The sequence below is a fragment of the Mixia osmundae genome (assembly GCF_000708205.1).
Source record: "Mixia osmundae IAM 14324 unplaced genomic scaffold scaffold_13, whole genome shotgun sequence".
Lineage (NCBI taxonomy): Eukaryota > Fungi > Basidiomycota > Mixiomycetes > Mixiales > Mixiaceae > Mixia > Mixia osmundae.
In genome coordinates this window covers 79938-98763 of record NW_014575551.1, presented here as the reverse complement: position 1 = coordinate 98763, position 18826 = coordinate 79938, and the positions used below count along the sequence as shown (strand labels likewise).

Below are 18826 nucleotides of genomic sequence, written 5' to 3'. Positions count from 1 at the left end.
ATGAACGATGCCGCTGCCTACTACGCAGCAGCGACAGCGCTTACCATCCTCGCCGCCCTCCTCTCGAGCTATGTGTTGCGAAGAACGGCGCAGTCCGCAACAGCTATCAAGGCCGGCACCTCCAGACGCTCTGTCGTCCTCGCCGGGCCCCTTGAAGCTGGCAAGACAGCATTGTGGGCACACCTGGTACTAGGACCGGACTCCGTCGACGTGTCGGCGAGCCCAGTCACGGTCTCGTCGCTCCAGACCAATCAGGCAACGCTAAGAGGCTCCAAAGAGCCGATCAGGATCATCGACACGCCTGGCCATCCTCGTCTGCGCACGATAGAGCTCGTACAACATCTGCCTTTGGCAAACGCCGTCGTCTTCGTCGTCGATGCAAGCTCGAGCTTGACGGGCAAAGGTCTACGCGAAGCTGGCGAGAACTTGCATGTCCTACTCTCACTCCTCTGGCTGATTGCACAAAGCAAGTCTGTCAACAGGCAGCCCAGGCTACTCATTGCCCTTTCCAAAACCGACAAAGTCCCATCTTCAAGGGCAGAAGGGGCTCGATTGGCACTGCTCGAGCGAGCCAAGCTTGCAATCGCACGCGAGCTCGACAGACGACGCAACGTAGCAGCCGGCAGCGAGAGTCCCGCTCTGACGGGACCGCCGACCTTGACGAGGATCGAAGGCATGGATGCCGTGCCGCTGCCCACAGCATCCTTCCTTGCCTCACCGTTCGGCTGGCTTCGACGGCCCGGGCAGCAGGCAACCCATCTCGGCTCGCAAAAGGGGTTGCCTTCCGATGAGCAGGACATCCTTGCCAGCGACGCATTGTCCTTCGACGGCGAATGGAGCTGGCAGCTGGCGCGAGAGCGTCTCGGCTTCGACGTCGACTGGACAGACTACTCGCTGACTGCAGCCAGTAGTACTCAGTCCATCGTCGACTGGCTGCTCGCGACTTAGCAGGCCTTGATGGTTGCAATGGCATACCAGTTTCCTCGCTCCCAGCCAGCTTCGTCGATTTGCGCGTCGACCTTGGAGGACGTAATGGCGCGCTGAACAAGGTCGGACAGCTCGCCGTCTTCGAAGAGATGGTAAAACCGCCGATAGACCCGCGCCTCTGCTTGATCACTCTTGTTCTGCGCCACGTCAAGATGCCAAGGCACAAACACATCTGCACCCGCTGAAGAGAGAACTGCCTCGTCGTCGGCAGTCTGCAGTCGTTTCTCCTGCGCACCTGAGCTTCTGTACAGCTGCTTCTCGTCCTTCTGTTCCTTGGCCCAGACCTGGATGAAGAGCTTGCCATGGCGTTTGTCGAGGACACGCAGCATCTCCTGTGCGGGAGGCATAGTCAGATTGCCGTTGCATCTGTGCAAATCGATCGTGCTCACCTCAATTGCCGCTAGCCTGCGCTCCTCAGTCGCAAAGTGATGAATGGTCGCTATCGAGATGGCAAAATCCTGCGCTGACGATGAGCTCGGCCTGCTCAATATCAGCTTGGTCGCGTCGCTCACGATGCTGTCGTCCCTGAACGGCAGCGAAAGACAGTCAGCCCGCACTGCGTCGTGTCCGCGCTCTGCAGCAATGTCTAGCAGCCCTTGTGAGCGATCTGTGCCCAGCATGATCAGGCTCCCTGCCCTAAGCGAGAGATATTTGCCGTTGCCGCAGCCACAATCTGCGCCGATGCTGCTGAGCGGCAAGGTGTCCAGGAAGCGGGCGATGAGTGGCCATGGCTTGTAGCGAGTCGCCGAGAAGTGGGACGCTATCGCTTCGTAGACCGAGTGAACATGTCGCTCTTCAAAGTCCACTGCTGCTGCCGTCATGTCATCAACGTCACCGATCGACATCGAGCGCGCTTTCTGTCTCGCCAGCTTGCTTGCGCATCAAATCCTCCTCTTTGATCATGACGAGCTCAAATGGGGCCATGACAGCGGTCGTGACGCCGCTCAGGCGAGCACCCGGTGGCTCCTTCGCGCTGCCCAAGAGCACCTCGTCTGCCAGCATTGGCCGGCTGCGAACGGCTCTGTCCAGCACGACTTCTCGCGTCGAGCCGAGCCAGGCGACACTTCAATCGCTCGACACCTTTGCACCGGCCAAAGTCACCCTGCCCGCTGGTCCACTCAATGCGCAATATGGCTTCTTTGCAAAGACTGTCATGGCATCCCGTCTCCGCCATATCTACGCGCTCGCTTGGACTGGCACAACTTGTATGCTCTGGTTTGCCTCGCTCTCTTTGACCAGTCCGACGATCGCAATGTCTCCCACTGTACTCTTCTGCGTCTGGCTCACTTGCGTGCCCATCGTCGTCTTGCGCAAGTCTCAGCCGGAATGTACGCAACCTGCAAAGCCCCCCCATACTCGGCTGATGACGGCTCATGCATGCAGTCGAGCTCACACCAGCTGCATGGTCACCACGAGCGTTGCTCTCCTCTGCGAAACGGCTATCTACCTATCTTGTCTGCCTGGCATACGCCGCCTCGTCAGCCGCTTTGACTATCGCGCTGCTGACTCGACTCAACCGCAGCGATCAGAGTTTCGCGCTGTTCACGTCCTGGCCAGAACGGTGCGTGAGCTGCGGCCGAGCTGCACGCATGACCACGAGCTCATAATCAACGCCTGCAGCTACGAACGCGCACAGCTCAACGAGCGCTGCATGTACCTCGTCTGTCAGGCTCTCTTCATTGCGATCGTCTCGGGCTTCCGTTCTGCGCATCTACACGAAGGCGCCTTTGAGTTCGAGCGTAGGATGCAAAAGATACCTTCGAGGATCGTCTCGAGACTGCGCGCTCGAGTGCCGCTGGCATTGCGGCTTGCCATCTCTCAGACAGTGGTCTACAGCGTCTGCCACCTGACGCTGCGCAAGCCCTTTTTGAAGCTGCTCATCTTTCGTATACCCGGTGGACGTCATTTAAGACCTTGGCTACACGCCTTTATGCGGCAGAACGCTGTCTGGTCGCCCTCGCTCATCGTCCGGTCGCTCCTGGCAGCCTGTCTGCTACACCTTGCATGGGCGCTCGTGCACAGCCTGACCGATGTCTACTTCTCGCAGGTCAGTCTCATGAGCTACCTCCGCCGGAAGGGAGCATGCTAATAGACGGACGACAAGACCATGGCAGTCTCGCAATTTTCGCCGGTGCCAAGCCGCTGTATCATCAGCGGACTCGTGGAAGCCAACCCGCACCTCAAAGTGCGTCCTTTGCAGATTCAGCTAGACGCACTCATAACGAGAGCGTAGCGTCTTGCTTATCATGAGCTCGCACATCTCGTTGAGATCTCGCCACCACGCCGGAAACAATTATTCGAAGATGTGGCGAGCCCGCCAGCCTTTGCAACCCTTACCCGGGAGTGTCTCAAGCTACTTGGACATACGCATCAGCAGGCCAAGGTATTGCAACGTGCGTCTCCTGCAGGCTCTGTCGCAGCTGCCACACCAGGAGAAGGCTCGCTCGCCAAACCAAGCAAAGCGCCAATTGCACTGGCCAAGCTGCCAATCCAGAACACGAACGTTTTTCAGCCAGTCAAGCCACTCTTCTACGAGCGTTTGATTGGTTCAGACGCACCCTTGGAAGGTCAGGCAACCCAAGACAAGCTTGTCTCGAAAGCTTCGACCGCATTCGCGCAAGCGTGAGTCCTCCCGTCAAGGACTTATCTGCTGCGCTCACCGGAGGATCTGCAGCTCTCAGCATGCTTCATTGAAATTGCCGAGCATGCCTCTCCCCGGCGTCCGCAATCTACGCAATGTTGACATTAGTCTCTGTGCTGTGCACAGTGAGCGACGCGTCTTACCGATACGATGACGAGGTACTCATTCGGCTTGCAGTCTTGAGCTCGATGCTCGTCGTTTCGCTTGACGAAGATCGTTACGGCACAGCTTCGCGAGAGCTCCCGCGTACACTAGAGGCGTTTGTCCTCTTGTGCGAATCGCTACAAGCAATGCTGGCCTCTAAGCGCCCGCCCGCTAACGCACGGGCTATTCAAGAGCTCGCCAATGGTCTGTCATTCGTCCTCTTGGACGCCGTCAGCTGACACGCAGTCCCACGAGGCAGCGCTCCACTTGGCAATCAGCGACGTATTGTCTGCCTTCAAGCCGTATCTCTCAGAATTTCGCTTTCCGACTCACATCGCGACAAAGCTGCAAGTGGACCTACATTGACGAAGAACTAGCATGTAGACCTACTACGCGTCATATGCTGACAATACAGTAGGCGCTATCAAGCAGGCTGGGGCAGTAAATCCAGTCCAGAGACGGAACTGCTCGTAGCCTTGGGCCAGCAAGACCTCGATGCCTGGCACAGCTCGCCAATCTGGGAATGTCTGTGCAGCTTTAAGCAATGCAGTTTCCCGTGGCGTGTATGCCATGTCGATCGCGATTCCACCACCGGGGCGAAAGAGCGAGCTGCTGATTTCTATCGAGCTGGAGCCCGGTACAGTCGACACGATCGCCTGAGGCTGCCCAGCAGATTGTAAGGAATCGATGATATCTACCTTGATAGCAGGGGCAAGCGAGCGAGCGACGACTTGCGCGTTTGCGATTGTGCGGTTATAGAGCAAGATCCGAGCGAAGCCAGCCTGGTGAAGCGCGTAGACAGCCGCTCTTGCCGTACCCCCTGCCCCGATGACCAAAGCATGTGAATCCGCAGTGATGGCCAGCTGCTCAGCTGCGATTATGCTCACAATTCCGCGGAAGTCTGTATTCTCGCCACGAAGGATAATCTGGCTGCCTCTCTGGACGGGCACGAGCGTGTTGCAGGCGCCAATGATGCGCACTGCCTCTGAGACTTCGTCGCAAAGCGCGATGATAGCTGTCTTGTGCGGAATTGTCACCGATGCCCCGCCGAAGTCTGACGAGCGCACAAAGTCTCTGACAGACTCATCCACTTCTGCAGTCTCGAGTAGTCCGTACGTGTGGGGCAATCCGAGAGCAGCGAAGCCAGTGTTATGCAGCAGTGGCGATTTACTCGCAGAGATAGGCTGACCGAGCAGCGCAAAGCGCTTGACAGAAATTTGACCAATCAGTGACAACGCCTGCTGGATCTGGTATACTGCAAGTTGACCAGGCGCGGCTGCAGCAGGTAACGCCGGGTGTGTCACCGGGCTCAGGACTGGATTCAAGATGCGCGAAAGTTGACCAACTGTGCCCATGTTGACGGTGAGCAATGGCTTGCCACTCGCGTGAGCCGCTCTAAAGCTGAGCATCTCGGAGTTATCTGTCATCGACTGTGCTTTAAGCACGATTTTGACTACGTCGCCATATAGCGATGCACGTGCATACGCTGCGTCAATGGCAGTCGACTTCCATTTGTGCACGCCAGACCAGTCATGGAACGAGGCCAGTATCAATGACGACTGCTTGGCTCGGACGAATTTCGAAAGCGCTCCTGTGGGCCATTGCATCTCGAGATCGACGTACTCGCATGCTTGGCGGACAGCTAACGTGAGCAGATCGAAGTACGCTTCTTGCGCGTCGTCCGGAAAGAAGCCACCTTGCGATACTGTTCGCACAGTGAAGATGATAGGCAAGCTTGTATGTCGTCGCAATTGCGCTAATTGGAGCGAAACGTATTTGGTCGATGGCACGAAAGGCTTCGAGGGCGCTTGAGAGCCAGTCAGCAAGTCAACGCGAAGCTCGATCGCGTCAACGCCGACAGTCAGAGTGTCAATGACAGCGAGAGCGGGCGTGACATCGGGAAAAGTGAGCGACAGAAAGTACGACCGCCGGTCTTTGAGATGAACATGGTTGCTGTCATTGCCAGTCACAAAATTGAAGAAGCGCTCGATCTCTGGATCGCTCGATTGAATTGTGACATCGTTGGGCTTGCTCCTGAGCGTGATTGATGGCGAGCTGAAGTAATCCCAAGACGAGCACTCATTGTACCATGGCGAGCGTCGGGCGAATACTGCCTCGACGGACTCGCCATATGCCGGACGAGTCGGATCTGCAGCTAAATACGCGCTAATCTCATCAATACCGCGCGAGACTTGCACAACCGGGCCTTTTGAAGCAGCGTATGTTCTCAAAGCTCGTCTGCCTTCCGCTGTCTCGACAATGCCGCCACCGAGCGCAATGACGTGGCCCATGGCATGCGACTCACAGAGCTCTTGCAAGTCTTGCAACTCTGCTGTGCGAAATGAGTCCCAGCCATGCTCTGCGACGAATGTCTTGACAGTCGTCGCGCGTTTAGCCTCGAAGAAATGGTCGGCATCGATGAATTTGCGAGAGAGCATCAGCGCTGCCAGCCGTCCGAGTCGAGACTTGCCAGCGCCGCGCATCCCAGTGAGCAGAATCGTCGCATCGGGCGGGTGAGTTGGTCCAAATGAGCTTGACTGGACGGGTGCGCATTCGTAGCCCGAGACTTGCACTCCAAGCTTGCTTGTCAAATCGTCCCACCAACCTGGCCATGTCTTCTCGACACACCGTCTCTCGTCAATGATGGCTCCACGACCGCCAGGCAAGCTCGCCAACACGCTGAATGCCATAGCAACTCGATGGTCATCGTAGCAATGCACTCTGGCACCTGCCTTGAGTTCACTTAGACTTACGCCAAAGACCTCGATGCCGTCGGAGAGCTCTTGACATTCGACGCCGAATTTAGCGAGTTGCTCTCGCATGGCTGCAATACGATCGCATTCCTTTACGCGTTGATTCGCGATACCGTGTATGCGTGTGCTGTTATTGGGCTGACCAGACTCTACTTGCCCACGATCAGACGGCAGGACTGCAACGGCAGCGAGCACGGCCGCCGTGAGGAAAGCGTCGGTCATGGGCTCCATGTCAATCTGTGGCAGAGCTCGCAATCTTCCGGGCGGCGGGCCAGTAACGGTCGTAGACTGATCCGTCTGTTTCACATTGCAGCCCATTGGTTCGAGAACATCACGTGCGAATCGAGCATCGCCTTGAAGGGACGTGGCGCCAATGCCCTGCACCGTACACGTCGTTCCGGTGATAGCCGCAACGGCTAGCGGATAGGTCGCACTGGACGCGTCGCTTTCGACGACGTAGCTGACGGGCGCTGTGTAACGGCCTTGAGGAATGCGATACGTGTTGGTCGGCATACGCGTGACAGAATCGAGGAGTCGCTCCACAACGATGCCGAAGTCGCTCATCATTGCGATTGTCATGTCGATGTAAGGCTGCGAGATGACCGTGCCGCCTATGAGTTCGAGCGTGACCGGCTGTGCTGCATAGGGAGCGGAGAGCAAGATCGATGAGACGTACTGCGATGAGATCGAGGCTGACAGTGCAATATGACCGCCTCGTAGCCCGTTTGTACCAATCTGCAACGGCAAGCAGCCTTCGCTCTCTTGGTAGGTAATGTCACTGCCATTGCTGCGCAGAGCTTCGACGAGGGGACCAATTGGGCGCTGCTTCATTCTCGTATTGCCGGTAATCGTGCTTCGAAGATTGCCTTGAGCAAGCGTGCAGACGGTGGTGACAAAGCGGGCTGCCGTGCCCGCATTGCCCAAATAGATCTCCTTGCCATCTGCGGGCGGCTACACATCTAGATCAGCATTGTCTAGCCCGTGCCAGCAACAGTGGCCGTACATGTAAGCTGCCTCCGTTACCGGTCACAACGAGTGTCTCTCCACCGTCTCGCCAGGTGAAGGATGCGCCCCCGAGCTGCACAAGTGCGGTCATCATGACCTGGGTATCATCAGAATGCAACAGATTCTTGATCTCGCAAGTGCCCTCTGCTAGTCCTGCTAACAGTAGGGCTCTGTTCGAAATGGACTTGCTGCCCGGCGTCGTCAGCGTGACATGCTGTTTACATCGTTCGAGGGCCAGTGGCGATACAAGTACAGAGGAAGCCAGAACGCGCGAGATGACCGAGTCTGATACGACCGTTGCCCGCTCTTCGAGGCATCGACCGAGTGTAGTTAGCAAGACGACTTTCTTGCCTTTGCCAGCATTCTTCTTGTCGACGGACATGACGTCTAGCAGCCGCGCTGTGTTCAAGTCCGCGCTTTTCGCGCACCCCACGATCAGAGCATCTGAGAGCGTCGTAGGGAGACCGTATGCTGCGAGGCATCGTTTCAGGCGTCCGATGTCGGCGTTGCCCAGATGGCCGAGCGCTCGGGCCACTTCTGCCTCTAGGATCATGCCGACGGAGACACATTCGCCGTGCAGGATATCTGGCGTCATGACGGCCTCGATAGCATGGCCGATCGTATGGCCAAAATTGACGAGGTTGCGGAGACCCGTCTCCTTCTCGTCGACGGTGACGATGTGCGACTTGACTGCGATCGAGCCTTTGACGATGGAGAGCAATCTCTGCTGCTGTATCGAACGCGTTGATGCTGTTCGGCCTCGCTGACTAGCTTGTGAGGATGATTGAGCAGCCGCGATGACCTGTTCGACACCGCTCTCGAGTGACTCGAATTCGTCTGCAGACCAGATGGCGGCCGTCTGTTCGAGCGGGTGAGCGGCCTGCCGAGCACGAGCGAACGAATCGTCTCACCTTGACGACCTCTGCCATGCCGTTGGCAAACTCACGGGTCGGCAGGGTCTCGAGGTAAGCGAGATCAATGAAAATGTAGCTCGGCTGGTGGAAAGCACCGACCAGGTTCTTTCCGAGCGGTGTGTCGATGGCAGTCTGCATTGCGTGTCAGCATGACAATGAAAGAACGCTCTTTCAGTGCGAGCCTACCTTGCCTCCGACAGAAGAGTCGACCATTGCAAGCAGGGAAGTCGGGATCTGGCAGAATCGCAAGCCGCGCATGAACGTCGCTGCAACGAAGCCGACGAGATCGCCCACGACACCGCCGCCGAGCGCAAGAATGACGGTGTCCCGAGTGCATCTCTGTGAGAGCAAGAAGTCTTCGATGTCTGCCTTTGTCTGACGAGACTTGGAGACTTCGCCGGGAGGGATGACATAGGTCAAGAAGCGCTTGTCGGTGCCCAATGCGCAGACTGTGGATGCCCCCGGGTGGTGGACTGGCTCTGGAGAGCGTGTGCCGTTGATTTGGGAGCCGCTTGGTGACTGCTCGACGAACGCGCGCTTGAGTGGCCCGAGGTAGAGAGGAGCGAGCGATGTGTCGGTGATGAGGACATAGTTGCTCGACGGCAGCCCCTCCGTCACCGTCTTGGCGATGTAGTCTGCCAGGTGGAAGCCGATCCTGATGCTGTCGGCGCCCAGGATGGAGATGTGCTCGACATCTGCCATCCTCTCGAGGAGCTGGCTGGCTGGCTGAAGCGCTGACTCGCGTGCGGCTGAGCGAAAGGAAATTTGTCGACAGCCTGATCAGCATCAGTCGAGCCAGTGACCGAGCATGCAGAGACAGGCCAGCACGAGCAGGCTGACGGCGGTGTGTGCGTCAGCATGTACGGCCACAAGGCGGCCAGCAGCAGAGCTAGCCCTGCCAGCGCGCACCAGACGGCCATACAGTAGCCCTGCGAGGACAGCAGGAGGAGCAGCTCCAAGATCCGCCCTTGCTCGTCCTTCCCTACCCTCTCCGGCTCAGCCGAGGACAGAGCGACGGGCGCTCCACAGACGGAGGCCGCTCACGTACGATCTCGATCAAGACCTGGGCAGCTTCATGTCGAGTCGCACGCTCAAGATGCTCGCCGTCGATTTCCAAGATGGACTGCTTCACCGTCTGAACGATCAGGTCAGAGGTCCGCCCCCTCTGCTGATGAGTCGTTGGCCATGTGCTCATGCCGGGGGAGACAGGCACGCCCCTCGAGAATGCGACCGTGTTCAGCACCGTCACTCGCACGGCCGGCGACCGCAATCAGATCCTCGCCTTCAACCTGGCATCCGAAGCGCTCAACAACAACTTCTTCCTGCATCACTTTGTCAGTGAGACCTACCACCTGTCCCTGCGTTGCTCATGACCGCTCGCGCGCAGACGAGCGAGGAGAGGAGTAAGGAGCGCACACCCGCGCTCGACACTGCGCTCGCCGCCCAATTCGGCGACTTCACTGCCTTCAAGAACAAGTTCTCATCTGCCGCCATGGGCATGCATGGCACCGGCTACATCTGGCTCGTCATCGACGGCGTCGACCAGATGGGCATCCTTGCTACCTATGGCTCAGGCACCGTGCTCGTCCAGGGCGCCGAACAGCGAGGCTACTTTCACGAGATCCTCGGCGAGTCTGTCGCGCGAGGGACGGCGGTCGAAGCACCGCCTTCCGATACCGCAGCCGGTCCTGCCGTCGCATCGTCGGCATCTGCCACAAACGCAAGGCCGACCCGTCCAGGCGAACGCGCTTTCTCCACGAGCGCCAGACAGCAATACGAGCTCGCGGGTGGGCTGGAAGTCACCAAACTGGGTCGAGTGGGCAGTGAGCTCGCCCCTCTGCTCTGTCTGAGCGTGCACGAGCGGTCCTGGCTCTTCGACCACGGCGTCTGGGGGAAGGAGGACTACATCCGGCAATACTGGGACCACATCGACTGGCAGGCAGTCTCTGCTTCCTACTCGCGCATCGCGAGACAGGGCATGCGATGATCTCAGTACAGCATGCATCTCTCTCTCTCTGCGTGGCCTCGAGGAAGGACCCGGACAGCTCTTCATGCGACCGGCTTGGCTGCTCGTCTACGCTCTTGCCATCGACGGATCTCCGTCTCTGTTGCTACACCGCCTGCTCCTGCTATATCTGTCACGCTCGTCCAGAGCTCGTCAATCGGCTGTTGAGGCGCCTGTGATGAACCACAGTGGGGCTCACCTGCCATGGCGAGCGTACGCATGGCACGCTCGGACTCTTTCTGCTCGCTTTCGTAGTGGAGCAAGTAGTGATCCGCCCAGGTCACCATGCCAAAGATGCTCGCCGAGCTCACGAGGAAGGCCTTGCCGGCCAACGTCTGGCGTGCAAAGCCGGGAAACGTAAAGTGTGCCGCGGTGACCAGCCCGAGAGCGTAGACGGTCCACCTGAGCGCACCCTCTTTCGCGCCCTTCACCTGGAGCTCATAGGCAGCCTGGGTCTTGTCCTTCCGTCGAGCATACTCGGCCGACGAGATGCCAGACATCCCATCGACGGCCGACCGTGGGAAGCGGACAATGAAGCGCTCGATGGCTTGAAGAAGCCTTGGGCGATCGAGCGCTGAGCTCAGCTCGCGCCTGACTGAGGTCGCGAGATGTTGGCAGCTCGCTCGGATCGACGAGACAGGGTGACTCTCTCGTTCCCTCTGTGCTGCTGAACAGTGGGCTCAGTCGGGCTCAGTCTGATCATAGCGCGGCCATGGCAGGCGCTGGCAAGGAGAACGTCGACCCTGCCAAGCCAGCCCCCTCCGCGCAAGTCGCTGCAAACGATCCTGCCGTCGTCAAACCCATCGTGACAAGAGGGACGAGCAGCCTCTCCTCGCTCGTCAAAGGATGCAAGGTCTTCGTCGATCGACCGGCCGACGAAGCCAGGCGGGCAGAGATCCTAGCCATACGAGACAGGTCTGCGCGAGCCTATGGAGCCAGCCGGGGCATCCTGCGAGGAGCGGCAGCCTCGGGGAGCGACAACTCTGAGCTGCCGGAAGCAGATCGGCTGGAGTACTACATCCACTACGTCGAGTTCAACAAGCGCCTCGACGAATGGGTGCCCGGCAAGAGACTCTTGCTCGACCGCGATGTCATCTGGCCCATGCCTCCCTCGGCCTCGGCAGACGACAAGAAGAGGTCTGGCAGTGCGACACCGAGCAAGAGCCAGAAGGGCTCCCCCGCCACGGCCACCCCGCCCGGCATACACTCTCTCAAAGGCTCGACGGGAGGCAGCATGCTCCGCAAGGCAGCCCTCAAGGCAGCCACGGCCGCGGCAGGGCAGAAGCGCAAAGCCGACTCGGAGACGCCTGCGGAGAGTGAGGATGGTGATGGCGAGGGCGAGGGCGAGGGAGAGGAAGACGATGGGGGTTCCGAAGATGCAGGAGACGGTGGTGCCGTCGTGGCGGTCGAGATGGTCGATGACGACGCTGATGGGGACGGCGAGGAGGCGTCACTCATGGACGACACACAGTCGCCCGCCGAGCCAGAGACGTTCTCCAAAGAGCATGAGATCGAGAAGCTGAGGACGCAGGGCTCGATGACGCAGTCACACAACGAGATCTCCCGTGTCAAGAATCTCGACAAGATCACCATGGGCCGCCACGTCGTCGAAGCCTGGTACTTCTCACAGTATCCTGTCGAGTATGCCCACATCCCGATGCTCTACATCTGCGAGTTCTGTCTGAGCTTCTTCGCCGCACCCAAGTCACTCGAGCGGCATCGACACAAGTGCACGCTCCAACACCCGCCAGGCAACGAGATCTACCGACATGAGGACATCAGCTTCTTCGAAATCGATGGCAGAAAGCAGAAGACCTGGTGCCGTAACCTCTGCTTGCTCTCGAAATGCTTTCTCGACCACAAGACGCTCTACTACGACGTAGATCCGTTTCTGTTCTACTGCATGTGCCTCCGAGACGACAGAGGCATGCACCTGATTGGCTACTTCAGCAAGGAGAAAGAGTCTGCCGAGAACTACAACGTCGCCTGCATTCTGACACTGCCACAATACCAACGACTCGGGTTCGGCAAGCTCCTCATCGAGTTCTCGTACGAGCTCAGCAAGAAGGAGAACAAGCTGGGCAGTCCAGAGAAGCCGCTCTCCGATCTCGGCTTGCTCAGCTACCGCGCATACTGGCAAGAGACGATCATCGAGCTCTTGCTCAATACGCCAGAGGAGATCAGCATCGATGAAATCGCCAACAAGACCGCCATCACTCACAACGACGTCATGCATACCTGCCAGGCGCTGCAGTTGCTCAAGTGGTACAAGAACGCGCACGTCATATGTCTCTCTGATGCGGCTATCGAGGTGCGCGCCTATCATGTAGCTGCTAGCCCGAGCTGATCATGCATCTGCAGAACCACGAGCGCGCAAAGAAGAAGCGGAGGCGCAAAATCGTGCCTTCTTCCCTACTTTGGCGTCCGCCCGTCTTTTCAAGAGAGCAGCTGTCCTTCTTCTGATTGTCAGGTCATGATCACTGTTGTCTGTACATAACGTGCATCGATGGATGCCTGGCGCTTGACGCTCTGACGCGCTGGCGACTTGGCAAACGCGACTTTGAGGTTCGAGCAAGCCGACTCGCTGGCGTCCTTTGCAGCTCGATGCCACAGGATGCGGGCGCAGAGGATAAGCATCAGCTGCTCCCTGACACGCCGCACAGCAGACTGGCGGTCCCATCATCCCAGTCCAGACGTGCGAGCAATGACGGCTCGACGAGCAGTGGAACGAGCAGCCGGCGTAAAGCCAAGCGAGACAAGCTCTTCAGAGCCGGCTTTGCTCAGGAGATGATCAGACAGACCGTACCTTCGCTTCTGCTGGCCACGCTGGGCTCTGTATTGGCAGGCGAAGTGCTCGCGAGACTCAAGGTATGCCGCTTTCAAGCCGAAGGGGTACCTGCCAGCTTGACGCTACGAGCAGACTTGGACCGTCTTCGTCCGAGTACCGGAGCTCTTCATCCTCGTCCCGATCTTGCTCAACCTCAAGGGCAATCTCGAGCTCTGTCTCGCCGCTCGCTTCTCGACCAGCGTCAGTCTCGCATGCCATTGTCCTGTCGCTCGAGCTCATCGCCACCGCGCAGGCTAACATTGGCGAGTTAGACGTCAGGAGGACGAGGAGAGCGCTCGTGCTGGGCAATCTTGCATTGCTGCAAGTGCAGGGTCTCATCGTCGCCCTCATCGCAGGCGTCATCGCCTTCTTGCTCGGCCTCGCGTCGCGAACCGGTCTACCCTTGCCTGCCAAGGCTGCCCTCGACGAGACCGGCATCACCGCCAGTACGCGGCCGGGCACTTATTTTGAGCTCATCATGGTACTCTGCGCGGGTATGCTGGCAGCTAGTCTCAGCAGCGCCGTCACTGGCTCGTTCATGTGCAGTCTAGTCGTCCTCAGCAGATGGGCACGCATCAATCCAGACAACATAGCAACCCCGCTCGCTAGTTCGTTCGGCGATCTCATCACGCTGACGATCCTTGCCGTCATCAGTAGCGCTCTCGTCGGCGTGCTCGGCAGCTTCGTCTCGACCTTTATCTTTCTGGGCTTGCTACTCTCCATCGTGCTCCATTTCTTCGTGACCTTCCGCAATGCCTACGTACAAGAGCTGCTCTGGAGCGGATGGATCCCGCTCATCACCGCCATGCTCCTGTCGAGGTGACTTGCCCATCTCGCGATCTGGACGAGCTGACGGTTGGCTCAGTGCGACGGGCGTGATCTTGGAGCATGCCGTCAACAACTTTCGAGGCTACGGTCTCGTGGCAGCTGTCACCACAGGTGCGACGTCTCCGAGGTTTACAGACCAAGCGCTGATGATGAGCTGGTCGCAGCAATATGTGGCAACGTGGGCGGCATCTTTTGCTCGCGCATCTCGACTTCGCTGCATGCGTCTCGAGAGGAGAATCACCTGCTCGTGGCATCGACCCTCTTCGCAATCTCGATGCCCGTCCTGTGCGGCTTCGTGCTCTTCGTCTGGCTCACCAACGGCGCGCGAGTTGGTCTCGTATTCTGTCTTACCTTTACCGGCGTTGCGGCCGGAACGGCGAGTGCTCTTTGAAGTGCTCAGATCCAGTGATCTGACTCCTACAGGAGGACGTGCAGGTGTTTGCATCGCTCACCTTTGCCTATCTGCTCACGATCCACTTGTGGCGAAACGACTACGATCCAGACATCAACGCGCTGCCGCTCATCACATCGCTCACAGACGTCGTCGGCCAAGGCTTGCTTGTGCTCGCCTTTTCGCTATCATACAAGAGCCTCGGCCCGGATCCAGAGCTGACGAGCGCGATCGGCAGCAATGTCACATCGATTGCAAACGCGACCTCTTTCGTCAATGGGACGGCCGATTTGCTGACGGCAAAGGCGTTCATGTCACCCATGTATATGTTGTCACATTGAGTTGCAATTCCTGAGTGTAGCAGAGGGGTGCACGAGACGGCCCGAACAAGCAACTGATAAGTGGAACGATACAGATGATGAGCCCACAGATGCTCCCAACGATCGTGTCATCTCCGTCGCTCAAAGGCATTTGATCTTCCCATTGCAACGATGGATAGATCGAGGGCCCATTCGCCGAATCTGAACGAGCGCAGTCAGTTGAGCGAGATCTCGACTACGAAAGAGGCGGACGACTCACTCGAGATAGGTCGCCATGAGTTGCTTGAGATCCTTGCTGCCCATCTGTGCAGTCTGGCGTGCTCAGCGATCGCCAGTGAACGACATCGCAGAGACACTGACCTTGCTCAGGGCAGGCGACAGTCCTGTAGATCGCTTGATGCCTGCTAGACAGGCAGAGACGAGCAGCGCATCGAAGAAGAGGTGCGCTAGCTGCGTGGCTCGACGGCAGGTCAGCTACTATGCTCTGCATGATGCCTGCCAGCCTCACCCTCCCAAACATGCTCGACCGAGAGGTGTGAAGCCTCTGATCAGGTGCACTATCGACGCCGACGGCCGACAATCGTCGCGACGAGCCGACCACGCTGAGCGCCAGATCTTAGTGCAGTCATGGCTGACGTAGCGCATCTCAAAAGCCTTCTGGGCGAGCAGTATGCTATGCCCATCCTCATCAGTGCCACCGCATGCTGAAGCCCAAGACAGTCCCGATTTCCCCAAGAAGGGAATCGTCTTTCTCGACATGTTCCCTATCTTGCGTGATCCAGTCGCTTTCGAGTCGTCCGTCTCTGTCTCCCGTCGAGTGGACGAGCGCTCATGCTAGTCTCAAGCCTGATCACGCACTTTCTACAACACATCTTCACCGTCACGCTGCCAAGGACGCAGTCCAAACGAATAGACGTCGTCGTCGGTCTCGACGCCAGAGGGTTTTTGCTCGGACCCATCATCGCCCTCAGACTGGGGGCGGCGTTCGTACCCGTGAGAAAGGCAGGCAAGCTGCCAGGAGAGTGCGTCAGAGCAGAATACGTCAAGGAATATGGCACAGTGCGTTCTCAATATGACGCGACACCGTGCCAGAGCTCATGCTGGCGCCGACAGGACTCGTTTGAGATGCAAAAGGGAGCCATACAGCCCGATCAGAACGTCATCGTCATCGACGATCTCATCGCGACGGGCGGCTCTGCTTTCGCCGCGGGAGATCTCGTCCAGCAAGTCGGCGCAAAGACGCTCGAGTACCTCTTCGTCATCGAGCTCACCTTCCTCAAAGGTACCGCAAAGCTGAACGCGCCGGCTTATTCGATCGTCCAGGATGACGGATAGAGGCAAGGATACCTTACTAGATTGTAGCAACAACAGGGATTTGCGAACATTCGTCGGGTTGTGTTCATTCTAAGAGTTTCACGTTGAGCAAGAGGCAATTATTGATCTGAATCTTGCTATCGGGCACAAGCTCCGGCGGCATGGCTTCGATCTGTATGCTTCGATTGCTGACAGAGAGTAACTCGTCGAGTCGTGTACCCGTCGAATTGCTGACGGTGATCAAAGGTACGCTAAGCTTTGCAAGAAGGTCGACTGGCTCGCCGTCCCCGGATGCCTGCAACGCCTCGTCGTGGTCCGAGCTGACGATGAGACCAGATGCACCACTCTGAGCTGCATAGTATGCCTTGTCGACAAACGTACAGTGTCCTCTCAGCAAGAAGACGACCGGCCCCGACGCTTTCGGGTTGGCTGGCCGCGCGACACTGTAAGGATGACAACCGTACGTGGTCGAAGAAGGCTTGATGAGGCTCCGCATCGGGGCATTGCGAGCAAAGTGCGTCTGACTGAGTACGTTCGGCAGCAGTGGGTTGGGTCCAAATGTCGCCCTCATGCCGAGATGAGACTCGACAGCATGCCGTCCAGCAGTGTCGAGGTAGCGCGTCTTCAGCCGGACTTCTTGCGTCGATTGCGGATCGTGCCGGAACGCATCGAGCACGCTGGGGTCTGCAAAGAAGACGGTCGCACCCTTTGGTATCATGTATTGCGATATCCTGGTGATATCGTAGGCGCCGCCAGAGTCTGGCCGTTGGGTCAATGTAAGCCGGAGACCTTCCATCTTGCGGACGACGAAACCGTTCGAGAGCATGATCACTTTGTCGGCGCCAGGATTGGGATCCTCGACTTGACCGTTGGGTGAAAAGACAACTTCGACAGTGCTTGGACGGACATACTGCTCGAGCTCTGGCTTCGCGCACTGACTATATGGCGACCACATGCCGGTCTGAAGCGCGAATGACTCGCTCACATCCCAATTCACCAGCGCTCGGGCTACATCTGCATCTCCTCGAGCTGCAATGCTAGTCGTCCATGGTGTTGGCTGTACCGGATTGACGCAAGTAGCCCTCAGAGCACCTCGCTGTGGTGAAGTGGACACTAGCGGATGTGTCGAGTGGTTGAGCTTATGCCGATCGACCGCGAGGTAATGGCCCTCGGTTGACCAGACGGCGTTGCTCTCATCTTTGTGGACCGGATTTGATTCATCGAATAGCAGATAGGCGTATTTGAGGGTCTCGCTGAGGACGAAGGAATGCATGCGGTCGTCATGCCCGCCAGTCTTGACGTTCTTGAGGCTAGCTAGTCCGCAGTCGACCCGGGTACGATTGACGAAATCCTCGATGAATCGCTCGCCCACAAAGAGATAGTACGGATCGCCTGTTGCTCGATACAGATAGAGCGTTCTGCGTCCTCATCAGACTCGTTAACGCAGGCAAAGCTCTTGGCGCACGACTCTATGAACTCAGGCCGCAGTGGATAGCCCGCGGAGACGGCCTCTCTGTTCTGTATGCTGAACGTCTCCGGTAAGCCTGAATAGCGAGCCCAAATGTTCGCATAGACGAGGTGACCCTTGATGGCCGATTCGACGTCGCCGGCAAGGACTTGCGTACCCGGCCAGAAAGCGCCGAGACTATCGATGTGCGTCTGTGCGATCTTGCCGGAGTGCATGTTGACGCCGCGGTACCAGTGACCTTCTGAGCTCTTGACATGCTGCTGTATGGCATCGTAGCTCTCTGCAAAGACGTTCCAATACTCTTCATCACCCAATAGAACATAAGCTTTGATCATATACTCCATAAAGCTGTCGATGCCTGCACCGACACTCGCGATGCCATAGATCCATGCGCCGGTCTGCAAGTCAATCGTGTTGCCGAGCAAATTGAGTGCTGATCGCTTGGCCCACAGGGAGAAAAAGGCTTTGCGTGCGACTTGCTCGTAGATGGGGTTGTCCGTCAATCTGCTGAGCGTGGCAAACTCGAGCAATAGCGAACCAGCACCTGCAGTGCACGTCTCTGTGCTTTCCGTTCGCGAAATGCCATGTCGCAGGTTGATGCGCGCAAACGGCATGCCCGTCAAGCTGTACTGGAACGCAGGCAAGAGACGTTCACCGAGGTCTTGTGCGAGCGAGAGCAATTCTCCCTTGTAGCCTGAGATGGCAAACCCTCGAGTTTCGTCGCTAGCAAAGATGTGCGCCGACAGCAAACCGCCCATAACACGGATGGTGACCTCGAAGACTTGGACTTTGCTATCCATATCAAACGAGCTGAGCTGACGCAGGACGTCTTTGACGGCTCGCTCGAAGCCTGCCTTGTCCTGGAACACCACAAAGGTGTCCAAGGCGTCGATGAGTGTCAAGGGAAAGTGGCCGACGACGTCATTGATCTCATCTGTCGGATCTGGTGAGGGACCGAGAGGCTGACATGAAAGCGGCCGTAGCTCTGCTTGAGGATAGGCGACTCGCATGTAATGTCGCATGCCATGATTGAACGTCTCTCGCGTGAGCTCTCGTAGTTGCCGCTTGCGTTCGTTTGACATGGCTGGCCCAGCTCTGGCGCGGCCGCCTGCGCTGACGCATAGCCAGACGCATGCTATCACACTCCAGTAGGAGGTGCGCCATCGCATGCTCAGGTGAAGGAAGGAGCTGACAGCGCTAAAGCCCAAGCGACTAACTTGTCGACGTCA

General features: G+C 57.9%; 10 protein-coding genes across 10 annotated transcripts; 5 read left to right on the top strand and 5 right to left on the bottom strand.

Annotated features, from left to right (window-relative positions):
* L969DRAFT_54485 (uncharacterized protein) lies at positions 1 to 911 on the top strand (the record flags this gene model as incomplete). The annotated part of the gene is made up of 2 exons (XM_014709728.1): positions 1 to 818; positions 857 to 911. 2 exons carry the CDS (start codon positions 1 to 3, stop codon positions 909 to 911), a joined length of 873 nt encoding a protein of 290 aa, XP_014565214.1.
* A 33-nt stretch (positions 912 to 944) lies between these two features.
* Positions 945 to 1808, bottom strand: L969DRAFT_54381 (uncharacterized protein; the record flags this gene model as incomplete). The annotated part of the gene is made up of 3 exons (XM_014709727.1): positions 945 to 1319; positions 1377 to 1445; positions 1500 to 1808. 3 exons carry the CDS (start codon positions 1806 to 1808, stop codon positions 945 to 947), a joined length of 753 nt encoding a protein of 250 aa, XP_014565213.1.
* Positions 1809 to 1888: 80 nt separating this feature from the next.
* L969DRAFT_54550 (uncharacterized protein) lies at positions 1889 to 4138 on the top strand (the record flags this gene model as incomplete). The annotated part of the gene is made up of 8 exons (XM_014709726.1): positions 1889 to 2315; positions 2371 to 2548; positions 2608 to 3034; positions 3092 to 3172; positions 3221 to 3609; positions 3662 to 3753; positions 3806 to 3976; positions 4032 to 4138. The coding sequence occupies 8 exons, from the start codon at positions 1889 to 1891 to the stop codon at positions 4136 to 4138; spliced, it is 1872 nt and encodes a 623-aa protein (XP_014565212.1).
* On the bottom strand, positions 4099 to 9503 carry L969DRAFT_100128 (uncharacterized protein). Its single transcript, XM_014709725.1, has 4 exons — positions 8631 to 9503; positions 8442 to 8576; positions 7529 to 8389; positions 4099 to 7476 (listed from the first exon to the last, which is right to left on the bottom strand). Exons 1-4 carry the CDS (start codon positions 9144 to 9146, stop codon positions 4162 to 4164), a joined length of 4827 nt encoding a protein of 1608 aa, XP_014565211.1. The 5' UTR covers positions 9147 to 9503; the 3' UTR covers positions 4099 to 4161.
* Positions 9253 to 10431, top strand: L969DRAFT_54487 (uncharacterized protein; the record flags this gene model as incomplete). Its single annotated transcript, XM_014709724.1, has 3 exons — positions 9253 to 9598; positions 9654 to 9778; positions 9832 to 10431. 3 exons carry the CDS (start codon positions 9253 to 9255, stop codon positions 10429 to 10431), a joined length of 1071 nt encoding a protein of 356 aa, XP_014565210.1.
* Positions 10432 to 10462: 31 nt separating this feature from the next.
* On the bottom strand, positions 10463 to 11055 carry L969DRAFT_243275 (uncharacterized protein). Its single transcript, XM_014709723.1, has 2 exons — positions 10649 to 11055; positions 10463 to 10579 (listed from the first exon to the last, which is right to left on the bottom strand). Exons 1-2 carry the CDS (start codon positions 10947 to 10949, stop codon positions 10494 to 10496), a joined length of 387 nt encoding a protein of 128 aa, XP_014565209.1. The 5' UTR covers positions 10950 to 11055; the 3' UTR covers positions 10463 to 10493.
* Positions 11056 to 11161: 106 nt separating this feature from the next.
* L969DRAFT_54452 (uncharacterized protein) lies at positions 11162 to 14836 on the top strand (the record flags this gene model as incomplete). Its single annotated transcript, XM_014709722.1, has 9 exons — positions 11162 to 12760; positions 12811 to 12899; positions 13050 to 13317; positions 13370 to 13477; positions 13530 to 14095; positions 14142 to 14215; positions 14269 to 14484; positions 14505 to 14509; positions 14540 to 14836. 9 exons carry the CDS (start codon positions 11162 to 11164, stop codon positions 14834 to 14836), a joined length of 3222 nt encoding a protein of 1073 aa, XP_014565208.1.
* L969DRAFT_90612 (uncharacterized protein) lies at positions 14823 to 15422 on the bottom strand. The gene is made up of 4 exons (XM_014709721.1): positions 15324 to 15422; positions 15176 to 15265; positions 15075 to 15118; positions 14823 to 15016 (listed from the first exon to the last, which is right to left on the bottom strand). Exons 1-4 carry the CDS (start codon positions 15333 to 15335, stop codon positions 14944 to 14946), a joined length of 219 nt encoding a protein of 72 aa, XP_014565207.1. The 5' UTR covers positions 15336 to 15422; the 3' UTR covers positions 14823 to 14943.
* Positions 15423 to 15442: 20 nt separating this feature from the next.
* On the top strand, positions 15443 to 16150 carry L969DRAFT_54577 (uncharacterized protein; the record flags this gene model as incomplete). The annotated part of the gene is made up of 4 exons (XM_014709720.1): positions 15443 to 15483; positions 15536 to 15610; positions 15661 to 15874; positions 15929 to 16150. 4 exons carry the CDS (start codon positions 15443 to 15445, stop codon positions 16148 to 16150), a joined length of 552 nt encoding a protein of 183 aa, XP_014565206.1.
* A 64-nt stretch (positions 16151 to 16214) lies between these two features.
* L969DRAFT_79567 (glycoside hydrolase family 47 protein) lies at positions 16215 to 18766 on the bottom strand (the record flags this gene model as incomplete). The annotated part of the gene is made up of 2 exons (XM_014709719.1): positions 16215 to 17547; positions 17595 to 18766. The coding sequence occupies 2 exons, from the start codon at positions 18764 to 18766 to the stop codon at positions 16215 to 16217; spliced, it is 2505 nt and encodes an 834-aa protein (XP_014565205.1).
* Between the last annotated feature and the right edge of the window lie 60 nt (positions 18767 to 18826).